The sequence below is a fragment of the Rhinoderma darwinii genome, chromosome 5 (assembly GCF_050947455.1).
Source record: "Rhinoderma darwinii isolate aRhiDar2 chromosome 5, aRhiDar2.hap1, whole genome shotgun sequence".
Classification (NCBI taxonomy): domain Eukaryota; kingdom Metazoa; phylum Chordata; class Amphibia; order Anura; family Rhinodermatidae; genus Rhinoderma; species Rhinoderma darwinii.
This window is the reverse complement of record NC_134691.1, coordinates 78,938,431-78,962,207: the sequence shown is the minus strand read 5'-3', so window position 1 is coordinate 78,962,207 and position 23,777 is coordinate 78,938,431. Positions and strand designations below refer to the sequence as shown.

At 43.8% G+C, this 23,777-nt stretch overlaps 1 protein-coding gene across 1 annotated transcript in view; it reads right to left on the bottom strand.

Moving 5' to 3' along the window:
- GGH (gamma-glutamyl hydrolase) overlaps positions 1-23,384 on the bottom strand; it is a 51,897-nt gene extending 28,513 nt beyond the window's left edge. The window contains exons 1-4 of the mRNA XM_075826190.1: positions 23,026-23,384; positions 10,979-11,093; positions 7,263-7,313; positions 5,681-5,765 (exon numbers count right to left, since the gene is read on the bottom strand). Of these exons, the coding sequence (XP_075682305.1) occupies positions 5,681-5,765; positions 7,263-7,313; positions 10,979-11,093; positions 23,026-23,302 (528 nt within the window). The 5' untranslated portion in view covers positions 23,303-23,384. The remainder of the gene's footprint in view (positions 1-5,680; positions 5,766-7,262; positions 7,314-10,978; positions 11,094-23,025) is intronic.
- Positions 23,385-23,777: the final 393 nt, after the last annotated feature.

Genomic DNA, 23,777 nt, shown 5'->3' with positions numbered 1-23,777 from the left:
TATACTTCTTCTCTGTTAAGTTTTATTCCTGGTTTTGCCTTACAAATACTGATGCACAATACTGCTGAGTGAATGTGGTCAAAGAGATATAATAATAGTGGTCATTTTGGTTGTCATCTAGCTTTCCCAGAAATAGACATCACTAATTATTACAATCAGCCATTTCTTAGTAAAAAAAAAATAGGATAACTCAAGGACTTAAAGGGAACCTGTCACCAGCATTTTAGCTATAAAGCCAGCAATACCTGGTGAAAGTGGGTGAAAAATAATTGTCATTTAAGCTATAAATATGTTCTAAGTAAGCTCTGTAGCTTTAGTATTCCGTTTTTCAGTGGTCCCACGCCGTATGCAAATGAGCGGAAAAGAGTCAAATCTTCATCTGAAAAGAGTCAGGTTTTCATTCCTCCAGCATCTCAGAGTGGACTCCACCTCCTTCTTTTTGATTGACCGCTCCTTAGCCAGTCAGGGCCGGACAGGTGGTGGCAGTGGGCGTGGTTTAGAAGCTCCGTCCCAGAGGGAAAAATAATTACCATAAAAGGCGGGAAAAGTTTAAACGACTATATTTACCGACAGAGAAGGACTTCAGGAAAGAAGAGAACAGGAACGAACTCTGGACAGCTGCGGCCATTGAGGGGTCAGGCGAGTTTAACAGGTAAGATGTTGATGACAGGATCCCTTTAAAAGGCAATGGAAACCTTTGGTGTTTGTTTGTTTTTTTTGTAAATTAAATGTATGTATTTTTGGATACTATTTACTTTTTGTTTTGCTCCGTTTCAGCGCTGCAGCTCCTATGTATCCTCTATACATAGAAGCCACAGGACGCCGCAGTCAGCCGAATCCATCAGTGAGTTGGTCTGATGGTCTGGTCTGACCTCCCACTGAAATCAATAGGTAGAAGACAAAAACCTGCAGCCCTCGTTTCTAGCTTGCAGTCCTTGCATTAGTTTCAATGGCCGCAGGCAAAAAGCGCAGTGAAAAACAAGCGCAGGCAGTTTAAAATCTGCCTTAAAATTCCTGAAGGAATTCGGCAGCAGAGTTTTCTGCCTGCAAAAAACTGTGTAAACAGGGCCTTATGCCTTTTTTACATGGAAGGATTTTGGTCATTATTTGCAAGCCAAAACTAGTAGTGTGTCCAAAACACGAAAGAGGTACAAATCTTTCCATTGTACTTTTTCTGTTTGTTTCACTCCTGGTTTTGGTTTCCAAATACTGATGAAAAATGCTGACCAAAAAACTGATGCGTGAAGAGGTCTAAGGCTGGATTCACACAAGGTCATTACGTCCGTAATTGACGGACGTATTTCGGCCGCAAGTCCTGGACCGAACACAATGCAGGGAGCCGGGCTCCTAGCATCATAGTGATGTACGACGCTAGGAGTCCCTGCCTCTCCGTGTAACTACTGTCCCGTACTGAAAACATGATTACAGTACGGGACAGTTGCCCGGCAGTGAGGCAGGGATTCCTAGCGTCATACATAAGTATGATGCTAGGAGCCCGGCTCCCTGCACTGTGTTCGGTCCAGGACTTGCGGCCGAAATATGTCCGTCAATTACGGACGTAATGACCTCGTGTGAATCCAGCCTTATACAGCTAAAATCAAAAATTTTATCAGTATAAGGCTGGGTTCACACGACCTATTTTCAGACGTAAACGAGGCGTATTATGCCTCGTTTTACGTATGAAAATAAGGCTACAATACGTCGGCAAACATCTGCCCATTCATTTGAATGGGTTTGCCGACGTACTGTGCAGACAACCTGTCATTTACGCGTCGTCGTTTGACAGCTGTCAAACGACGACGCGTAAAAATACAGCCTCGTCAAAAGAAGTGCAGGACACTTCTTTCAGACGTAATTTGAGCCGTTCTTCATTGAACTCAATGAAGCACAGCTCAAAATTTACGGCAGTCAGAGAAGCCTCGCAAAATGCGAGGAGGAGCATTTACATCTGAAACGAGGCAGCTGTTTTCTCCTGAAAACAGTCTGTCTTTTCAGACGTAAAAGCCTGCTACCGTGTGCACATACCCTTAGGGCTTAGATGACATGTCAGAGAATACCTAGAAGCTGCAGCGCTGAAACTGAGAAAAATTTGTAATAAAAATGTACATTACAAAGAAGAAAAGTATCCCAAAATACATACATTGCATAAAAAATAAAAAAAAGGATGATGGTTTCATTGCAGTTAGTCACTTACTAATATACTGTCTGTAGCTGAAACGTCTCTGTAAAGGTCCTCTTACATGACCCGTCCTGGGCTGTGTAAACGAGCGCCGATCAACAAGGCAGCTCGTTGATCAGCGCTAGTTTGCTCCTTTCACAAGGAGCTAGTATGGGGACGAGCGCTCATTACTCTGATTGCTTGTCCCCATACATTATTATCATGTCGGCCGTGCGTCTCTTTGTTTACACAGGGAGATGTGCTGCCGACAACGATAATATTTAACTTTTTTAAAACAATACGATCAGCAGATGAATGAGCATTTGCTCGTTCATCTGCTGATCGCTGACCTGTTTACACAGGCAATTATCGGCAACAAGCGTTATATGAACGATCATTTCCCCGATAATCTGCCAGTGTAAAAGGGCCTTAAGCAAGTCTCACATGTAGTCACATGACAATGCTCCTGGTGTTTATCTCCTGCTTGTGTGACGTTGAGTACATAAGGTGTGTTTCAGTAGCAGACAGTGAGATATTACAGCACTACACTTGTAATAGAGGGACATACAACCAGCTCTAAATGTAGGCATTGTCTTTGAGAAGGAAGCGGAATCATGGGAAATGTGGTCCTCTACATGGATGTCCCACCCACAGCAAGCCCTGCCACCATCAAAACAGAGGTGCTGTACAGAGCTGGGTAACATGATGAAAATTAATAATAATAACTAGCTTTGAGCTATGGTGGCATCACCTGGCGAGCCTTCAGACACATACAGTTAGGTCCAGAATTATTTGGACAGTGACACAAGTTTTGGCATGTTAGATGTTTACCAAAACATATTAAATATACAGTTATATAATCAATATGGGCTTAAAGTGCAGACTCTCAGCTTTAATGTGAGGGTATTCACATCCTAATTTGAGGAAGGGTTTAGGAATTATAGCTCTTTAATATGTAGCTGCCTCTTTTTCAAGGGACAAAAGGTAATTGGACAATTATCTCAAAAGCTATTTAATGGCCTGCATGGGCTATTCCCCCGTTAATCCATCATCAATTAAGCAGGTAAAAGGTCTGGAGTTGATTCCAGGTGTGGCATTTGCATTTGGAAACTGTTGCTGTGAACCCACAACATGAGGTCAAAGGAGCTCTCAATGCAAGTGAAACAGACCATTGTTAGGCTGAAAAAAATGAAGAAATCCATCAGAAAGATAGCACAAATGTTAGGAGTGGCCAAATCAACAGTTTGGTACATTCTTGAAAAAAAAGAGCGCACTGGTGAGCTTGTGAACTCCAAAAGGCCTGCACGTCCATGGAAGACAACAGTAGTAGATGATCGCAGAATCCTTTCCTTTGTCAAGAAAAAACCCTTCACAACATCTACCCAAGTGAAGAACACTCTCTTGGAAGTAGGTGTATCAGTATCTAAGTCTACCATAAAGAGAAGACTTCATAAGAGCAAATACAGGGGGTTCACCACAAGGTGCAATCCATTAATCAGCCTCAAAAATAGAAAGGCCAGATTAGACTTCGCCAAACAACATGTAAAGAAGCCAGCCCAGTTCTGGAACAGCATCTTTGGACACATGAAACTAAGGTCAACCTGTACCAGAATGATGGGAGGAAGAAAGTATGGAGAAGGCTTGGAACGGCTCATGATCCAAAGCACACCACATCCTCTGTAAAACATGGTGGAAGCAGTGTGATGGCATGGGCATGCATGGCCGCCAAAGGCACTGGGTCACTAGTGTTTATTGATGATGTGACTGAAGACAGAAGCAGCCAGATGAATTCTGAAGTGTTCAGGGATTTACTTTCTGCTCAGATTCAACCAAATGCAGCAAGGTTGATTGAACGTCGCTTCACAGTACAGATGGACAATGACACACAATATACTGCGAAAGCAACCCAGGAGTAAGGCAAAGAAGTGGAATATTCTGCAATGGCCAAGTCAATCACCAGATCTCAACACGATCGAGCTGCATTTCACTTGCTTAAGACAAAACTTAAAGTGACTCTGTCACCAGATTATAAGTGCCCTATCCCCTACCTAATTTGATAGGCGTTGTAATGTATATAACAGTGGTTTTTATTTAGAAAAACTATCAATTTTGAGCAAGGTATGAACATTTTTAGATTTATGCTAATTTGTTACTGTGCGTTTTTTAACTTTTTACTAAGTGGGCGTTGTAAAGAGAAGTGTATGACGCTGACCAATCAGTGACCAATCAGCGTCATACACTTCTCTTCATTCATGATTAGCTGTACTCACATCACAGCGTGATCTCGAGAGATCACGCTGTGCTGTCACTTACTCACACATTAACTTTACCAAAGTGTCTTGAGAGTGAATAGACATCGCCTCCAGCCAGGAAGCGATGTCTATTCACACTCCCGACACTTCTGTGTCTGTGGGACTTAACGCACTACACAGTGTGATCTCGCTGTGAATGACAGCACAGCGTGGTCTCGCGAGATCACACTGTGTGTGCAGTGAAAGAAGCTGGGCTGGAACAATGCGCTGATTGGTCGGTGTCATACACTTCTCTTTACAACGCCCAGCTGGTAAAAAGTTAAAAAGCGCCCAGTTGGCTATTAAGAAACTAATTAGCATAAATCTAAAATTGTTCATAACTTGCTCAAAATTTATCGTTTTTCAAAATAAAAAAACACTGTTGTTATCTACATTACAGCGCCAATCAGATTATGTAGGAGATAGGGCACTTATAATCTGGTGACAGAGTCTCTTTAAGGCAGAAAGACGCACAAACAAGCAACAACTGAAGACAGCTGCAGTAAAGGCCGGGCAAAGCATCACAAAGGAGGAAACCCAGTGTTTGGTGATTTCCATGGGTTCCAGACTTCAGGCAGTCATTGCCGGCAAAGGATTCTCTACAAAGTATTAAAAAAACCATTTTATTTATGGTAATGTTAATTTGTCCAATTACTTTTGTGCCCCTGAAATGAGGAGGCTGTGTAGAAAAATGGTTGCAATTCCTAAACGTTTCACAGGATATTTTTGTTCAACCCCTTGAATTAAACCTGAAATTCGACACTTCAATTGCATCTCAGTTGTTTCATTTAAAATCCAATGTGGTGGCATGCAGAGCCCAAATCCTGAAGATTATGTCACTGTCCAAATAATTCCGGACCTAACTGTATAGTTACTTTTCTGTATATTTTATCAATGCTTGGAAAATCTCTTTGATGGTATATTTTACATGCGGCAGATTTGTAGTAGAAATTTCTGAGACTGTCTCATTCATCTGAATGAGACTTGCAGAAATTCATGTGTATGCTGCAGAGACAACCCCATTCAGATGAATGGAACAGATTTTTAGTCACAGAAATCTCTATAAAAAAAATCTGCCATGCGTGAATATTCCCTAAACTCTGTTGACCAGGAACAAACAGTACGGTATAATACATTTTAACTAGTTTAAAACTAAATTCATGAATGAGGAACAAACAACTACATCTAATAAAATGATGTTAATAATATGTTAAAGTAAAAATAGAATTACCACTAGGGCCAAATCATAGAATATCTTGGACACTCTTGCATATTCAGAATATTTAAGGTCAACACCACCGCCAGGAAGGAGAACTCTGGAATGTAAAAATTGACATTAGTAAAAGTTACATATTCAAATCAAGTGTACTGCATAAGAAAGAAGCAAGACAACTAGTTCACTGTATGGCAAGATGCACGGCCCATAAGACACTCCATAGTGACAAGAATGGCCATCAAGTCTAAGTAAGCGCCCTATTACATCGGCCAATTATCGGGCAAACGAGCGTTTACAAAACGCTTGTTCCTGAGCAAAGATTAGCCGATAAACGAGCATAGGCTGATTGTATCATTTAGGCAGCATGAAATATTATCGTTGTCGGCAGCACATCTCTGTGTAAACAGGGAGACGTGCTGCCAACATGATGGAAATGTATGTGGACGAGCTATAATACTAACAAGCGTTCATCCCCATACATAGCTCCTTGCGAAAGGAGCAACGACCACCGATCAACGAGCGGTCTCATTGATCGAGTTCGTTTACATGGCCCTCGTCGGGCCGTGTAATAGGAATGATCTGACGGAAAATTATGCATCCCAGTATTAGTTGTTAGATGAGATTTCCCATCTAAACCAAACAACAATTGTAGTGAGTAATGGCCCTATTACACTGGCAGATTTTATGCCCGGTAAACAAGCACCGATTGACAATACATGTCGATCGGTGTTCGTTTTAAACTGAGCAATGATTGTATGAGGATGACGGATTGTTAATACGATCTTTCATCCTTATACATATGCAACTTGTCGGCAGAACATCCCTTTTACACAGGAAAATGTGCTGCTGACAAGCGACCATATTACGGATCAAATAAAAGTTCCGATCAGCCGACAAACAAGCGTTCGTTCGCTCGTCCATCATCTGTTCGCTGCCCTGTTCATACAGGGCAACGATCGGGATTGAGCATTCCTTCGCCCGATCATTGGCTTATAAAAAAGGGTCTTAAGCAGTGATTGGATCAGAATATCCCATTACTACAAAATGCATGGCTTTTATTTGCTATGATGGGAACAGTTTTGTTTGTAGTAGGTATAGAAGCATGATGGGTTAGATCACGCAGAGTTTTTTTGCATCGATTTTGATGCAGAAACTGCTGTTGATGTGGGCTGCTTTTTTTTTTTTTTTTATACCAAAAATCCTCTAAAATACATTGAATCAAAAATGATTTAATATATATATATCTCATAATCTGGTACTTACTAAACCAGAATGTTATATTGATATTATAAAATGGTAGAATTTGTTAACGCAGCTTAGGCCCTGTTCACATGACGCGATGTCCCTCCATTTGACAAAAGCTCTGTTTACTGTTGTATGGAATTACGATGTCTAGTATGCCATTCCAGAAAACGATATACCGGCCCCAACAGAGGCCAAAAGCACACTCTTTGGCCTCCGTAAGGTTAATAGAGCCCTATGGATACGGTCAGCATGTACGCCTGTTTTTTTTCCTGGCGTACAAGCTAAGCGTACATCATTAACATAATGTGAACAGGGCCTTACTTTGATACAAACAGGGCTGGTTAAGACATACCCATTGATTGCATTGAAGATCTTCACATACTCTTCTTCAGGAAGATTGATCCTGAAAAGATAAAATACATAGTTATTCTATAAAAGTTTGAGTTAGGTTTCTTGTGTCTCCCTCACATGGACCTCTCGCAGAAATGTAGTACTGAGATGCAAAGGACAGTCCTTTTACATGACAGGGCTAGGAGCGGACATTGCTGTGTATGATGCGCAGACTCTAGTCATGTGCAGTACAGCAAACATCACGCTGCACAGATAAACAGCAAGCAATGCCATGTGTTTCTGAGATGAAATGAAGGGCTTCGTTATCACATTTACAGAAACCTACCAGTTTCCCCCACTCTTTCACATAAGAGTCACATGTTTATAACCCCAACATTTGAAAATTAAAAAAACAGATACACCGCACCTCCTACCACTCGCAGCATAATAATAGTGACATTTATGTGGCAGGCACAAATCCAGATCCAGATGCCTCTATAGTGCCCTGCCCCAGGTGCCCCTTTTTAATATTCCTTAGGGCCCATCATCCTAACACAACTTAACGCAAAAACTAAAAAAAAAAAAAAAAAGATTATGGAGAGAGCTCACGGGCTGAGCCCGCTCCATAAAACGAGCGTGTCGGCTGTATCTTACAAATTGGAAAAGGTGTTTTTTTTAATTTATATATTTTTTACACTCCTGAAAATTGGTCTAACTTTTTTTTTTTTACACATTTTATTAGTCCCCCTAGGGGACTTGAACCAGCAATAGTTAGATCGCTGGTACAATACACTGCGATACAAATGCATTGCAGTATATGGTCCTTTTTACAGGCTTCTGCTAAGCCCTGGCTTAGCAGAGGCAGAGAGAAGACAGATCTGGGGGCCTCCATTAGGGCCCTGGGCTGCCATGACAACCATCGTGTCCCCGATCGCGTGGCAGACGGGGCCATTGGGCTGTCGGATGGGGCCATCCCCCTCCTAAAAGTTTAAATGCCGGGGTCGCTATTGACCGCGGCATTTAACTAGTTAAACGACCAAGAACAGCACGATCGCTGTAAAACACAGCTGACACCTGTATTGTATCGAGCAAGCTCAGCGCGTGAGCCCGCTCCAAACATCACCCTCCTGCTCCATGGCATGCCCGCACGTCATGTGTCGGGAAGGGGTTAAGGAAGCGGTCAGGGGTGTCTGGCGCAGCCGGGCACTTGGACTGCCGACTTTCTATCAAGATTTATTCTTGCTAAAAAGTGCGTCTTCTAGTCCGAAAAATACGGTAAATCAATTTAGTATCTTCATAATCATACTAGCCCGCAGAATAAAGTTAACATGCCGTTTTTCTGCACGGTCAACGCGGTAAAAGCCAAACCCCCGCTGTTTTTTTCCTATTCCACCCCACAGATATTTTTTCCCAGTTTCCAACTACATTATATGGTACAATAAATGGTGCAGTGAAAATCTACAACTCGTCCCACAAAAAACAAGCCCTCATACAGCAATATTGATGGAAAAATAAAAAAGTTATGGCTTTTGGAAGGTGGGGACGAAAAAAACTAAAGTGAAAATATGAAAAATGGCTGCGGCATTAAAGGGTTAATCACCTGACTCTGTACACTTCTATGCATATTCATATACAATCCTCTTTTCCAGAATGTACATTTTACTATAAATAGGAATAATCATGGAGCAAGTCCAGTGTGCTTTGGGTTCAGCTTTCTTTATAGAGTATATGGCAGGGGTGGGTAACATCCGGCCCGCAAGATCATTTGGTCTGGCCCGACTTCATTCAGACCATGCTGCCGCAGTGTCATTTGCTACTTGACTCCGTCCGCCCTACTCACTCACATTTAGGAGCAGGAGGAGCCAAGTATTGCGGCGACGGTCTTAGTGATGTCGGTGCGTGCCGGCCCGAAAGTGGACCAGTCCAGTCACCTGACCTCACGTCAGTGGCATGAGGTCAGGTGACACAGGTCAGGTAACCGGACTGGTCCACACCCGTCACAGCACGCACTGGCCTCCGCTGCATTCGTGTCACTCTCTGCTTAGCCCGGGAGTGGACCAGTCCAGTCACCTAACCTGAGTCACCTGACCTCGCATCAGGTGACTCGGGTTAGGTGACATAAAATTTAGAGACTTAGCTGAGGCCTAAATGTAGAAATGTAGCTATAGTGTAGACATAGGACAAGTCCTAAACGCATAAAGTGAGGTCGGGTGGCTTAAAGGGGTTTTCCCATCAAGGACATTTATGATATATCCACAGGATATGTCATAAATGTCAGATTGATGCAGGTCTCAGATCTATCTCTGGAACGGGGCCCCCTAAACCCCATTCTACCTTAGTGTTGTGGCTGACTCGTGTGATTTCCAACCATGAAGAAGAAAACAGTGTAACTCACTGAGCTACGCTGTTTCCGTAAGTCCCATAGAACTGAATAGTAGTTACGGAAACAGCATAACTCGCATGCTACGCTGCTTCCGTAACTGCCATTCACTACTATGGGAGTTACGGTAACAGCGTAGCTCGGCGAGGTATGCTGTTTTCTTCTTCATGGTCGGAAATCAGCTGGAACAAAGGGAGATAGGACGGGGTTTAGGGGGCCCCGTTCTAGAGATAGGTGAGGGGCCCAGAGGAGGGACCCGCATCTATCTGACATTTATGACATATCCAGTGCACTTACTGCTGCGAGTTCTTTTCAAAACTTACCAAAGAGTCGACCGCTCCAGACTGACCGACGCAGTAGCAACATCATCAATACCGGTTCCAGACATCACATTAGGGGTGAGTTAATTAAATGTTTGACCAAATATAGCAGGCTCATTTTTAAGTTAAATTTGTATGGCCCGCGAATTATGTTATAAATATCCAAATGGCCCTTGGCAGAAAAAATGTTCCCCACCATCATAAAAGGTCCGCTACTGTGATGTTAGTATTTGGGTAAGTTCACACTGAGTATTTTGGCGCTGATTTTGACACGGAAACGTCAGAATCAGCGCCAAAAAAAGGCCCAGAATGTCCACCATTGATTTCAATGGGAGGAGAAGTGTTTTTTTTGTTTTTTTTTACTCCAGGCAGCTTTCGGCATCTGGCGAAAAACAAAAAAGCGGAATGCTCCTTCATTGAGTGGTTTCCACCTCGGACCTTCCACCTGCAGCGCTCGTTTCTGAGCATTTTTTGGCACGTTTTTGCATTTGTCTCTGCATTCGATTCAATGGCCGTGGGCAAAAAACGCCGCAAAAAACGTGGAAAAAAACCCCTAAGGGAATTCTGAGGCAGATTTTTTTCTGCCTGCAAGAAACTTAGTGTGAACTAGGCCTTAAAGCTGCTATAAAAACATACACCGTTTTGGGTTCGCTGCATTTATGTACCCGATGCTCCATGCCTCCTCCTGCCCCCTTAGCGATGACTGATCACCGCCAATGTCTATAGGCTCCGGGCTCATAAATACAGCAGACTCATAATTGTTAGTCAGCTGTATTCTTCCTTTTTGGCTATTATCCAAATGGCACCATATTTTTTTGCTTTGCCATAATAGCTCGCCAGACCTGTCATGATAATATGCAGCCCGTAAATAAAGCATTATATTCTCATGACACATCCGCTTTAAACCTATAAGGCAGCCACAAATGACATGCTCTGTACAGCGATGCAAGCCACGTCACTGTTGTGTACATGAAGCATACTTATCCTACGTGTCATAAGGGACAGAGAGCTTTCTACCTTTCAGTAGTTTCGGGTTACCTTATGGGGATTACTCTTGCTCCAGCAGATTCAAGAGTCTTCACATAAGAAGCTGCAATGTAGGAACGGCCTAAAAATTGTAGATCATCAAAGTGTGTCTCCTGTGCCAGTATACCTGCATGCAGAAAAGAGAAAATTAGGATGAACCCACCATTATATATATATCACCCGGCATTGGTATTACTTGTTATATGAGCATTCTCACCTCTGAACACACTTTTACAATCCATAAATAAATAGGATCAGTACTTGATAAATAATTTCATACACATACAAAGTTAAGGCTCTTTCAGACGAGCGTATATGTTGTCCGTGTGACAGCCGTTAAAACAACGGTCGTCACACGGACTCATGTACTTGAATGGGGCCGTTCACGTGACCGTTGTTTCAACGGAGCGTGTGAAGGGTCCGTGAAAAATTATACATTTAAAACCTCTGGTTTCCGTTTGTGTCAGTTTCTGTCTGTTCAGGGTCCCGTTCTGACGGGAGAAAAGGAATGCCTGCAGGCAGACAAAACCCTATTTCCTGACCACCCAATAGATAATAAGGATAAAGTTAGAATTTACAACCTTTATTAAGCTACGTGTAGCAAGAACAAACTATACATATAAATTTTAAAAATTTCACTGCCACAGACCGAAGTCAGTTTAACAACTGGAGAAACCCAGCAGAGTATCTGAAATTTGCAGTGTGTGCCGAGTGTCGGCAGACAGTTAGTGCAAGGGCATCAGTGCCTCTGTTAATATGTAGACAAAGATCCGGCTGAGACAGGGATTAAAAATTAACACAGCCCCCCCGACATGTTTCGCTAACTAGTAGCGTCCTCAGGGGTACATGGGGCGGACGGGAAGCTCAGACGGAACGTCAGAATGGGACCCCCAACGCAGATGTGAACGAGGCCTAAAGTAGCCCTGACAGAAGGGAGTATTTCCATACAAGTGTCATGTTGAGAATAAATATAAGACATAAACCAATAGACAATAGATAGATAGAATATAATGATTAAACATGTTTACCCATTGATGTAGGGAAAAAGGAATCCGCAATAAAAATATATATATATATATATATAACATAATGTATCACTAGCAGGAGATCCTTTATATGATGAGGTGGGGGGGGGGGGGTTTGGTTGCCCTTTATACTGGTTGTGTGTGTGTGAGTCTACATTAACAACTCTGCAAGTTTCTTTTGGAAACAGCCAACAAGTTTGTCGACAGACAGATCTCAAAACAGCTTTGCGCAGCTCATATATTGTAGGGGGAGCAGTAATTCTAAGATCTCTGTAAGTAAATTAAATCTAAATACCAAACATACACTATCGCCCTATCTTCTGATTTATTACTATATGACCTAGATAAACACCTAGGTACAAGCAATTTAACTTCTTTATCAAACTGCACAAACAAGTATTAAAAATATGGCTGTCATTAGTCAGTCTGTGAGGCCTTAGGCCTCATTCACACGGCAGGGTTTCCCGGCCGGGTGCCGGCCGTTCATAAATCGGCCGGCACCCGGCTGCATTAGGAATGATAGACCCCTAATGGGGCTATTCACACAACCGATTTTTTGACGGCCGGGTAAACCGCCCGTCAAAAAATAGGACATGCTCTATTTTCGCCCGGGTACCCGGCCGCCCGGCTCCCATAGAAGTCTATGGGGCCGGGTATTACACGGCCATCACCGGAATGTGTTCCGAGTGATGGCCGGGTTTCCCGGCGCTTGCGCTCTATCTCCTCCTCCTCACAGCGCAGAGTGCATGTGAGGAGGAGGAGTTGATGCCATTCTGACGAATGGCATCGCTGCACACGGTGTGGCAGGGCCGGGGTGTACAGCAGGTGGAAGGGAGCGCTGCGCTGGCTCCCGTCCCCTGCTTGTTTTCCTGGCCCGGCGACACCTTCGATGGCGCCGCTAGTAGCAGCAGCTGCTGCTGCTGCGGCTGCTACTACTGCAGCGACGCCACTATAGCAGAGCGGGGAGGTATCTCCCCGCTCTGCTATGTGCTAGCCGCACTTTAGCTCCTTGAAGGAGCGGAATCCCCGTGTTTTCGGGGATTCCGCTCCTGGACAGAGCGCTTTATGTCTCTGTCCATATCTGGGCAGTGACATCAGGGGAAACTCCTGAAGCGGAATCCCCGAACACATGGGGATTCCCCTTCAGGAGTTGCCGCTGATGTCACTGTCCGGATCTGCCCGGCCCGGCACGGATGCAAAACTTTATGCAAACCGGCCGGGCAGAATGGCCGATTTTACCGGCCGGCACTCGGGCTCGGGCGCGACCCGTTCGTGTGAATCCCGCCTTAGTCCTTATTCACACAACAGGGTTTCCTGGCCGTGTGACGGCCGTTCATAAAACAGCCGTCACGCGGCCGCAGTAGGAACAATAGACCCCCTAATGGGGATATTCACACGACCACATTTTTGACGGGCCGTGCCGTCAAAAAATGGGACATGCCCTATTTTCGGCCGTTCACCCGGAGAAGTCTATGGGGCCGGGTAATACACGGCCATCACTGGAATGTGTCCCGAGTGACGGGCGTGTCTACCATCGATCGCGCTCTCCTCACAGCGCAGAGTGCATGTGAGGAGGAGGAGTTTATGCCATTCGGACGAAGTGCTGTATGCTGGAGGTAAGTTTCTACAATGTTGGGGTGCTGTACACAGGGGTGCTGTGTGGCAGGGCTGGGGTGTACAGCAGGTGGAAGGGGGCACTACGTTGGCTCCCTTCCCCTGCTTGTTTTAAAACTGGTCCCGGGCGCCTCTTCAGGCATCGCTGCCGCTATAGCAGCCATAGGGGCTGCTAGCGGCGACACCTCTCATGGCCGATGGCGCCGCTAGCAGCTGCTGCGGCTGCTACTGCTGTAGCGACGCCACTATAGCAGAGCAGGGAGGGATCTCCCTGCTCTGGTATGTGCTAGCCCAACTTTAGCTCCCTGAATGTGACCGGGGATTCCACACCAGGAGAAGCCAGTAAAACGTTCAGTGTCCATAAATGGACACAGGCGACAGGAGCTTTTCCTGAAGTAGAATCACCGGCCCTATTGGGATTCCACTTTAGGAGTTGCCCCTAATGTCACAGTCCAGATATGCCTAGCCCGGAACGGAATCGGAACAGATGGGAAAAACGGCCCAAAACGGCCGATTTTATCGGCCGACACTCGGACCCTGTTAGACTTTACTTCTAGAAACATATTTGGTAAGTTGGGGAATGATCCCTGATGTTTCCTCTGCATTTTACCTTTTCCAGCACGGACAAATAACCTACATATACTGTAAATAGTTATCTGTAAATGACAGTGGTTCTGTGCCAACTATCACCCTGCGCCAATTAGATAACAAACAATTGTTCTTTCCAAACAATTGACGATCCTAGTATGTACTTAGCTACTTATATTCATGCAAAAAAAGTATATTCCTCGTACTAACCTCCTGCTGTGTGAAGTTTTCATACATTTTACGACAGTTTATTGGCGTGGAATAAGCACAAATGCCGCAAAAGTCACAATTTTTGGGAAATAAATTGTGACTCTTGCGCCGAGCACGGCACTTTTTAAAAAAGTAGCCAGGGCAAAGCGAAAGCCCGTCAAATTTACTACGATTTATGCCAGAAACTGGAGGTTTAATTATAAAGGAAATTTAAGAGGAAATCTCGTAGCTCATAGCCGGCAAAGATTTCCCTTTTAGGCACATGGACAGCCAGAGAGGCGCCTTATTTAATATGTGGAGTGCGTCTCTTAATAAATTAGGCACATCTTACTCCACAATATTGTATGAAATGCCAGTCTTAATAATTCTTCCCCATAGAAGTTATCGCCAGAAAAAACTGACAATGATTACTAGGGATGCACGATGCATCAATACTTCATCCCATGTGACTAAATAAATTAATTTTAAGTACAAAAAAAAAAAAAGTAGGCCCAAAAATAAGGTATTGAATCAAGGTAAATATAGTTACCCCTTAGTGACCAGCCTATTTTAGTCATTCATGACCAAGCTATTTTTCAAGTTTTTCCATCGTCACATTCAAAGAGATATAACTTTTTTATTTTTGCGCCGACATAGCTGTAAAAGGTCTTGTTTTTTTGCGGGACAAGTTGTATTTTTTATCGGCACCATTTTGGGGTACATACAATTTATTAACTTTTTTTTGGGGGGGGGAAATAGCAAAAAAAACAGCAATTTCGCCATTCTTTTTTGCGTCCTAAATTTACACACTGCTTACTGTGTGGTATAAATAACACTAACTTTATTTGTTATGATTGCAACTATACCAAATTTATGTATATATGTTTATGTTTTACTACTTTTAGACAGTAAAAACACTTTTTTTTTAATTATTTGTTTTTGTGTCTCCATATTTGAAGAACCATAACTTTTTTATTTTTCTGCCGATGCAGTTGTATGAGGGCTTTTTTTTGCGGGACGACTTGTAGTGTTTATTGGTACCATTGTGGAGTACATGCGACTTTTTGATCACTTTTTATAAAAAAAAATTAAAGGCAGGATTCACAGAAAACAATTATTGCATTGGTTTTTATTTTATTTTTACGCCGTTCGCCGTGCGGGTTAAATAATGTAATAGCTTTATAGTTGGGGGTCGTTATGGACGCGAGGAAAAAGTGGGTTTTTCATTTCTTTTCACTTATTTATTATTAACTTTATTAAACTTTTTTTTTTCGTTTTTTTACTAGTCCCACTAGAGGACTTTACTATACGATCATACGATCGCTTTTATAATACAATACTTCTGTATTGCAGTGTATTACTGCCTGTCCGTGTAAAACAGACCGGCATCTGCTAGGCCTTCGGCATGGCCTAGCAGGCATATCTAATGGCAGACCTGGGGGTTTTTATTAGGCCCCCCCCCCCCCCGGCTGCCATAGAAGACACCGGCACCCTGAGATCTTAGGCAGTGTACCGGTGGAGTGAGAGAGGGAGCTCTCTCCCTCTCTCCAAAACTACTCAGATGTGGCGCTCGCTGAGGGGTTAAACGGGTGAGATCGATACTGATATTGATCTCGCCCGTTCAAGCAGGTATACTCCCAGCCCTCCGCTACCTCTGGTAGCGGAGGGCTGGGAGATTTAAGGCGCTGTTTATTTATTCCGATGCAGCGCCGTAAAAAGGCTACTGCAGCAGAATAAGGGAGTTAGTGGCCGCTGTAAAAACACCCATGGGTGGTCACTAACGGGTGGCAATACTGGATAAGATTTGCACGTCATGCAGGGCTGAGCTATTTACACAAGTGATTGAGTATTCTTACCATTTGCCAGCTAGTTTGTTCCAACAACTTAACTAGAGCTATGTATGCCAAGCCGTATAATTCATGGAAAAATAAACATGTCCGTAGAGAGCCAACATACAATTACAGCAAATGATTCATGAGAGGATCTAATGTATTCATTCAGTGTACTGACTGGCATGCTGCTGATGTGGGAAATCACGGATTAGTGGGTACATGTTAAGATCAGATCTGGATCACATATATTGCCAAAGCTCGTATGACCCATTTTATGGACCTGATGTGAATATTGCAATTCTGCCTAAATGTAAACATACCACTTAGGTTCTGATTTATCAAACACTTTATGGACGAGCAAACAAGAGAGAAGACCCTGGACTGCACATCCACTTGTTATACATAGATCTATTACGGCTAAGCAAAATGTATAGGCACTTAAAAAAGGCTATAACCACAAACCCTGTAAAGTCTGATCCTGCAGTCATGTTCCCTTCTATCTTTCCTTAACTTCTTGCTAACCTACCGAACATACGGTAGATAAAAGTAGAGGATAAAATAAAAGGAAGTATGACTGCAGGATCAGACTACACAGGGTTTGTTTGTTGTCAGTTACTATGGAGACAGTCTGCATAGGAGCTGTAGAAAGAAAATAGATTGTAAAGGTGGTCATAGCCTAGGGTTTAAAATATGACCTAAATCAAAATCACAATTAATTGAACAAGTGGCCTCAATTACGATTAATAAATTATTTTAGGCCACACCCCTTTGCATGCCACTCCCCCTAATTGCATAATACGCAATTGAATTAATATAGCTCTCCTGATGAATATTAGCTCTCTCTAATGACCCTATAGCTGCCCTGCACGCAGTATAATAGCCTATAGCTTCCCCTACACAGTATAATGTCCCTATAGCTGCCCCCAGACAGTAATGTCCCTATAGCTGCCCTGCACGCAGTATAATGCCCCCATATAGCCACAATAGTGCATATAAAAATGATATACATACTCCCCTAACCCGTTCCAACGACGAGTGGAGGAGATCCCTCTGCTCCTCCAGTCTGTGTTGCTCGGTTCATATTTTCAGATTCTGCTGGACTTCTGCCATATACTGGCATTTCAACATCCTCTTGGTCCACGGTGTCCTCAATGCCCGCCCCATTTACTTTTTTTTTTGCCTCAATGTCCGACCTATTTAGTACTTGTTTAGCCTCAATGTCCACGCCACAGCAAGCGGACAGTGCCCGCCCCAATGGTATATACACAAATGATGGGGGTTATACATACAGAGATAATGACAGGCTGGTATATAAAGGGATGATGGGGGTCCCTGTATATAACCCCGATCATCCCTATATATAACCCCCAACAAACCCGTATATACTAGCAAGCCATCATCCCTGTAATATGTAAACTCCATCATCCCTGTATATACTAGACAGCCGTCATCCCTGTATATAACCCCCATTCTTCCTGTATACACTAGACAGCCATCATGCCTGTATATAACCGACATTATTCTTGTATATAACTCCCCTCATTCCTGTATACAGGCTTGATGGGGATAACATACATACAGGGATGGTGGGGGTTATATACAGGAATGATGGGGGTTATATACAGGGATGAAGGGGGTTAAATATATGGATAATAGGGGCTAAATACAGGGACCCCCTTATCCATGTATACACCAGCCCGCCATCATTCCTATATAAAATCCCCATCATCCGTGTATATACAATTGGGGCATGCACTGTCTACTCGCCGTGGCATGCGGGCACTCAGGCTAAAGATGTAAATGAGGCAAGCATTGAGGTGGAAAAAAGAGTAAATGAGGCGGGCATTGAGGACACCATGGACCAATAGGATGCCTGAAATCCCAGGATATGGCAAAAGTCCAGCGGAATCTGAAAATATGAGTGCCGAGCCAGATAGGCTTGAGGCAGTGATGTCATCGCACCTGTCTGCGCTGAGCTGTGAGCAGCCGGTGTTACACAGTGAATAGTAGAGCAGGGCTCCACGCTCTACCATAGGTTTCAATAGTATCTGCGTCCTGAGGATGCAGATACAGTTGAAACCGGGAACAAAACTTGGGGAAAAACGAAATGCGCAAAATGACGTTGGTTATCTGCGCTGAATTTCGGTATTTTTTTTTTCCGATTACTTGTCCAGCCGTATCATAGCATTTAGAAAAAACAATATAAAAAAACATATCCCAGCAAGTCCTGTGCTTGGCTGTAAGACAATAGGTTGCAACTGGACACCTCCCCCACTGTTATGTCTGCAATTGGGGACAAACAGAATTAAAAAGAACCTGTCACCTCTCCTAACATGTCTAGTAAATATTTGTATTAGCCGTTAAATAATCATTCTGGATCATCTTTTATTAGAACTATGCTGTGCTGTTCCTCCGTTATTCCTCTAGGGACTGATGAATAAATTGATAATTGGGTGTTATCAGTTGGGGGCGTGCCCCTACACAGACTGACACAGCCCAATCAGTGCAGACAGAGACTGTGTAGGGATACGCCCCTTTGACAAGGGGAATGGTTACACCCAGTTGTCAATTTATTCAGAAAATTTCTAGGAGGAATAACAGAGATGGCAAACCACAGAGTTCTAAGAAAATATGTTCCAGCTTTGTTTTTTCATGGGGAATACAAGTATTTACTAAAACAAACATGTCAGGAGAGGTGACAGGTCCCCTTTAAGCTCCAACCCTATGACTAACAATGTAAGCAAGTTTATCTCGTTAGTTTTTCTTATTCATTTCTAGGTTTAGTCATAGAGTACAGCTGACCCTCCTAATGACAACTGGTCTTTCAGATAACTGGGCCAATGAACGGGCAAACGAGTGTTCACATGAACGCTCGTTCCCGATCACTACCCTGTGTAAACAGGGCATCGATCAGCCAATGAACGAGCAAATGCTCGTTCATCGGGTGATTGGCTCTTTTATACGGCCAATAAAATGGTCGCTAGTCGGCAGCACATCTCCCTGCGTAAACAGGGATTGTGTTGCTGACATGATAGAAATGTATGGGGACAAACGATTGTAGTAACGATCGTTCGTCCACATACTCTATGTAAAAGGAAAAAACGAGCACCGGTCGATGTGCTGTATCGTTTTCATGGCCAATATCGGCGCGTGTAAAAGGACCTTTATTTACTATTGAAGCATAAAAGTTGGTGACTGCCCTATTATAAAAAGCATGGACAACAAATGTCATCAACAATTGTCTATGTACATTTTCACAATTGGCTATCGTTTATCTTTGGTGAAAATTGATCTCGCAGAGATAAAATTATCCTTAGCGGGATCGGTAAATATTGCTCTACTGACATTTATAATACACATGCTGCTGCGATGGAGCTTGTCTTAGAAAACGGCCGCAAATGTACCAATATTGTACTGATAGAAAGGTCCATCATATACTTGTAGCGATTCTTCAAACATTGAAGCCATGTGCTTTACCAGTAATAGCCGCACATTCGAAAACCGCTCCATTTTTAAGTAAAACGCATGCAGTTTTTACCATGCGTTTTTCACAGCAATTAAAAAGCACTTGAAAATCACTACAAAACTGAAGTAAAATCGCAATCACGACGCCCTGAGAAATTCGAGCCACCCCAATGTCCTGTAGTCACTGCCTGGCCAGTAATCGATAAAATAGCACGTAGTTCGCTGCTCGTTTAGCTCCATTTACATGAAGCAATGCTCAGAACGTATGGAGACGAATAATCTTTAATGTGATCGGTTTTTCCCTTACATTTGCATCTTGTTGGCAGCACATCTGTTTACATGGGGCAATGATCGTGAACGAGCGCTTGTACTAGCCCATACTCTAAATAAATGCTAGTGTGACCAGGAGATCACCATAGTTTGCCACGGAAAATACAAAAATAACGCTTCCGCTGTTGTCGAACTGAACCAAAATAATTGTGCGTTCATTTCATAGTTGTTTATGGCCAGTGGAATACAGATAGTTATTGGGACAACCCGTTTCCTAGGCCTATGCACAAATGACTCTGAAGGAACCACATGAAGAGTGTCTAGACCTTACTTAGTCATAGTCTTCCAAATGCCTTGCCAGGTGCTGGTGAGACATCTGCCAAGCACAACAATCGTCTCATCCCTGCCATTATATAATTAAAGGGGTATTCCTAACTAAGACAGGATATGCCACAGGATATGCCATAAATGTCTGATAGAAGGAGGTCCCAGCTCTGGGACCTGCACCTATATCTAGAACGGGGGTCACCAAACCGTTTCGCCACTGGCTGCAGATTCCAGGCAGGGACTCTCTCCATTCTACTCTATGGGTGTTACGGAAACAGTAAAGCAGCGTTTGCTCGGGTGATTCCGTAAGCCGTGTGTATGTCCCCGCCTAGAATCCCACGCCTGCTGACCCCCATTCTCGATATAGATGCAGGTCCCAGAGCTGGAACTCACATCCATTACACATTTAGGGTATGTTCACACGGCAGCATCCGTAACGGCTGAAATTACGGGGATGTTTTCAGGAGAAAACATCCCCGTAATTTCAGCCGTAACGGCATGTGCAGGCGCTTGAACGCCGCGTCCATTACGGACATAATTGGCGCTGCTTTTCATTGGAGTCAATGAATAACGGCTCCAATTACGCCCCAAGAAGTGACAGGTCACTTCTTTGACGCGGGCGTCTATTTACACGCCGTCATTTGACAGCGGTGCGTAAATATACGCTTCGTGTGAACAGACAAACGTCAGCCCATTGCTTTCAATGGGCAGATGTTTGTCAACGCTATCGAGGCGCATTTTTCAGACGTAATTCGGGGCAAAAACGCCCGAATTACGTCCGTAATTAGTGTGTGTGAACATACCCTTATGGGTTATCCTGTGTATGTGTGAATATACTTGGCCTTAGACAGGGCAGCATAAAAATCTGACCCATCCGATTTAGCAGCCTTTTACATGGCCCAACTACAGACTAGATGGATGGATGAGGTGGAAGAACCTATTAGTAAGCGGAGGTATCGCACCTAATATCAGCAGGAAGATTGAGAAATACTACAATATAAAAGTGACCTGTAACCATAGCTACCAATCAAGTTGCTGCTTTCATTTCCCAAATGTGCCCATGAGATGTGAGAGTTGGAATCTGATTGGTTGCAATGGCTAACTAAATTATATTTTCTTTGCACTCGTTTTTATAAATCTTCCCCACTAATATTACTCTAGATATCTAATGTAAATCTCCGGCAGGGAGGAAAAAAATAAATCTCCTGTTGGTCCCCTCTGCTGACATGTAACTAAGCTAAAAAAAACAGACGTGTAGAGAGTATAAGGCTGGGTTCACGCAACCTATTTTCAGACGTAATGGAGGCGAATTACGTCTTAAACGGCTCCAATACGCCGGCAAACATCTGCCCATTACTTTCAATGGGCTTTACGATGTTCTGTGCAGACGAGCTGTCATTTCACGCCTCGCTGTTGACGTATTTTGAGACGTTTTTGACTCTACGTGTGAACATACCCTAAGGGTATGTTCACACGCTTAACAAAAAACGTCTGAAAATACGGAGCTGTTGAGCAACTCGCGTTTTTCGCTGTGTTTTTTACGGCCGTTTTTGGAGCTGTTTTCATTGGAGTCTATGAGAAAACGGCTCCAAAAACGTCCCAAGAAGTGTCCTGCACTTCCTTTGACGAGGCTGTAATTTTACGCGCCATCTTTTGACGGCGACGCGTAAAATGACAGGTCGTCGGCACAGTTCATCGTAAAGCCCATTGAAAGTAATGGGCAGATGTTTGCCGACGTATTGGAGCCGTTTTTTCAGACTTAATTCGAGGCGTAAAACACCTCCATTAGGGTATGACCACACGCACTATTTACAGACGTAATTCAGGCGTTTTACGCCTGGAATTACGGCCGAAAATACTGCTTGAAAGCGTCGGCAAACATCTGCCCATTCATTTGAATGGGTTTTACGATGTACTGTGCGGTAATTTTTTTGACGCGCCGCTGTCAAAAGACGCCCGCGTCAAAGAAGTGCATGTCACTTCTTGGGACGTAATTGGAGCCGTTTTCCATTGACTCCATAGAAAAACAGCTCCAATTACGTCCGTAATGGACGCTGCGAAAGACGCCTGCACATGCCATTACGTCTGAAATTCAGGAGCTGTTTTCGCCTGAAAACAGCTCCGTAATTTCAGCCGTAACGGACGTGCACGTGTGAACATACCCTTACGTCTAAAAATAGGTTGTGTGAACCCAGCCTAAATGGTGGCGCCTGAAGGACTGGTGGGTCACTATGCTGGTCTCCACAAAGAACATGGCGATCCAGTGTAGTCACCGACTGGCTGCAGAACCTGTTGCTAGGCAATGGTCGAACAAATACATCGCTATAAATCGACTCCATCCATATAAAGCTTTGCTAATATAAAGTACATATTGACGATCATTACTAATAACTACATACAGTCCGCGACTATTTCACATCTACCTGCTGTTCACATGCGCCATTTTGTGCCTTTTTGATAAACAATTCTCACCATAAGATAATAAATACACCACATTACATGCCACGATCTGACAGGCATTTGTAATCTCAAAATAAATGTCAAAGCGGTCAGTAGACGCCCCAGGAAACTATCAGCCCCCATAATAATGGCAAGCGTAGATAGATAGGACGTGTCATGTCCAAAAGCCTCATGACCAATAAGCTTGTTGTGTACAATATGAATAAGTCATGTGATCTGTGGAACTAGAAATCCCAGCAAGTCCGCAGCATCATAACCAGGACACCCATGTCAGATAACCAGCTCTCACCTATAACCGGCCTGTCATTCATGGGGGGCTGTGAGATGTGTAGGTAGGACCCCCATGTCCTAGTAGTGACCAGCAGCAGAGCGCCCAGCAGTACCAGCACAGCAGCTGTGCCCATGATGGCAGCAGTGCACCTGAGGAGCCTCTCCTTCCTGATCAGCGGCCGGCACTGCCTCCGGGGGAGGGGGCAGCAGATATACGGAGGCTGACACAGTGTAACCAGGCTACGGCATCCCCTGCTCCTCCTCCCCAAGTCACTGCCAAAAAGCCCGCATTGCATCAGCGACCCTGTCCCCGTCAGGAAGGAGGAAGAGAAATGGAGGCTGGGATGGCCACTTCCTCTTTGTGAGGGCCACGCATATATTATACCCACCCTCCAATACATAAACCCACCCACTACTCCTTACACCCTCTCCCTCACATGCCCAGCAGCTTCCAGTCATGCCCCCCCCCCCCCTTGTCACCCGTCCACCCAGGTTATAATGCCACTTCTATAGGGTTTTCTGTGTATGAGATCTTAGGTATAAATATTGTTATTATGAGGAATCTGTCACATCCAATATTATGAAATAAAACAGATACCACACTGCATGCTCCTTCTGTAAGCCACGCAGTGTGTTAGCTACAGATGCCCCATAACATTCTAGCAGCAGATGCCCCCATAAATACAGATCCCCCATAAATGTACACCAGTCACAGATTCTCCTATAACAGCATGCCAGCAAAGCAACACATGCTGCCACAAAACTGTGCCA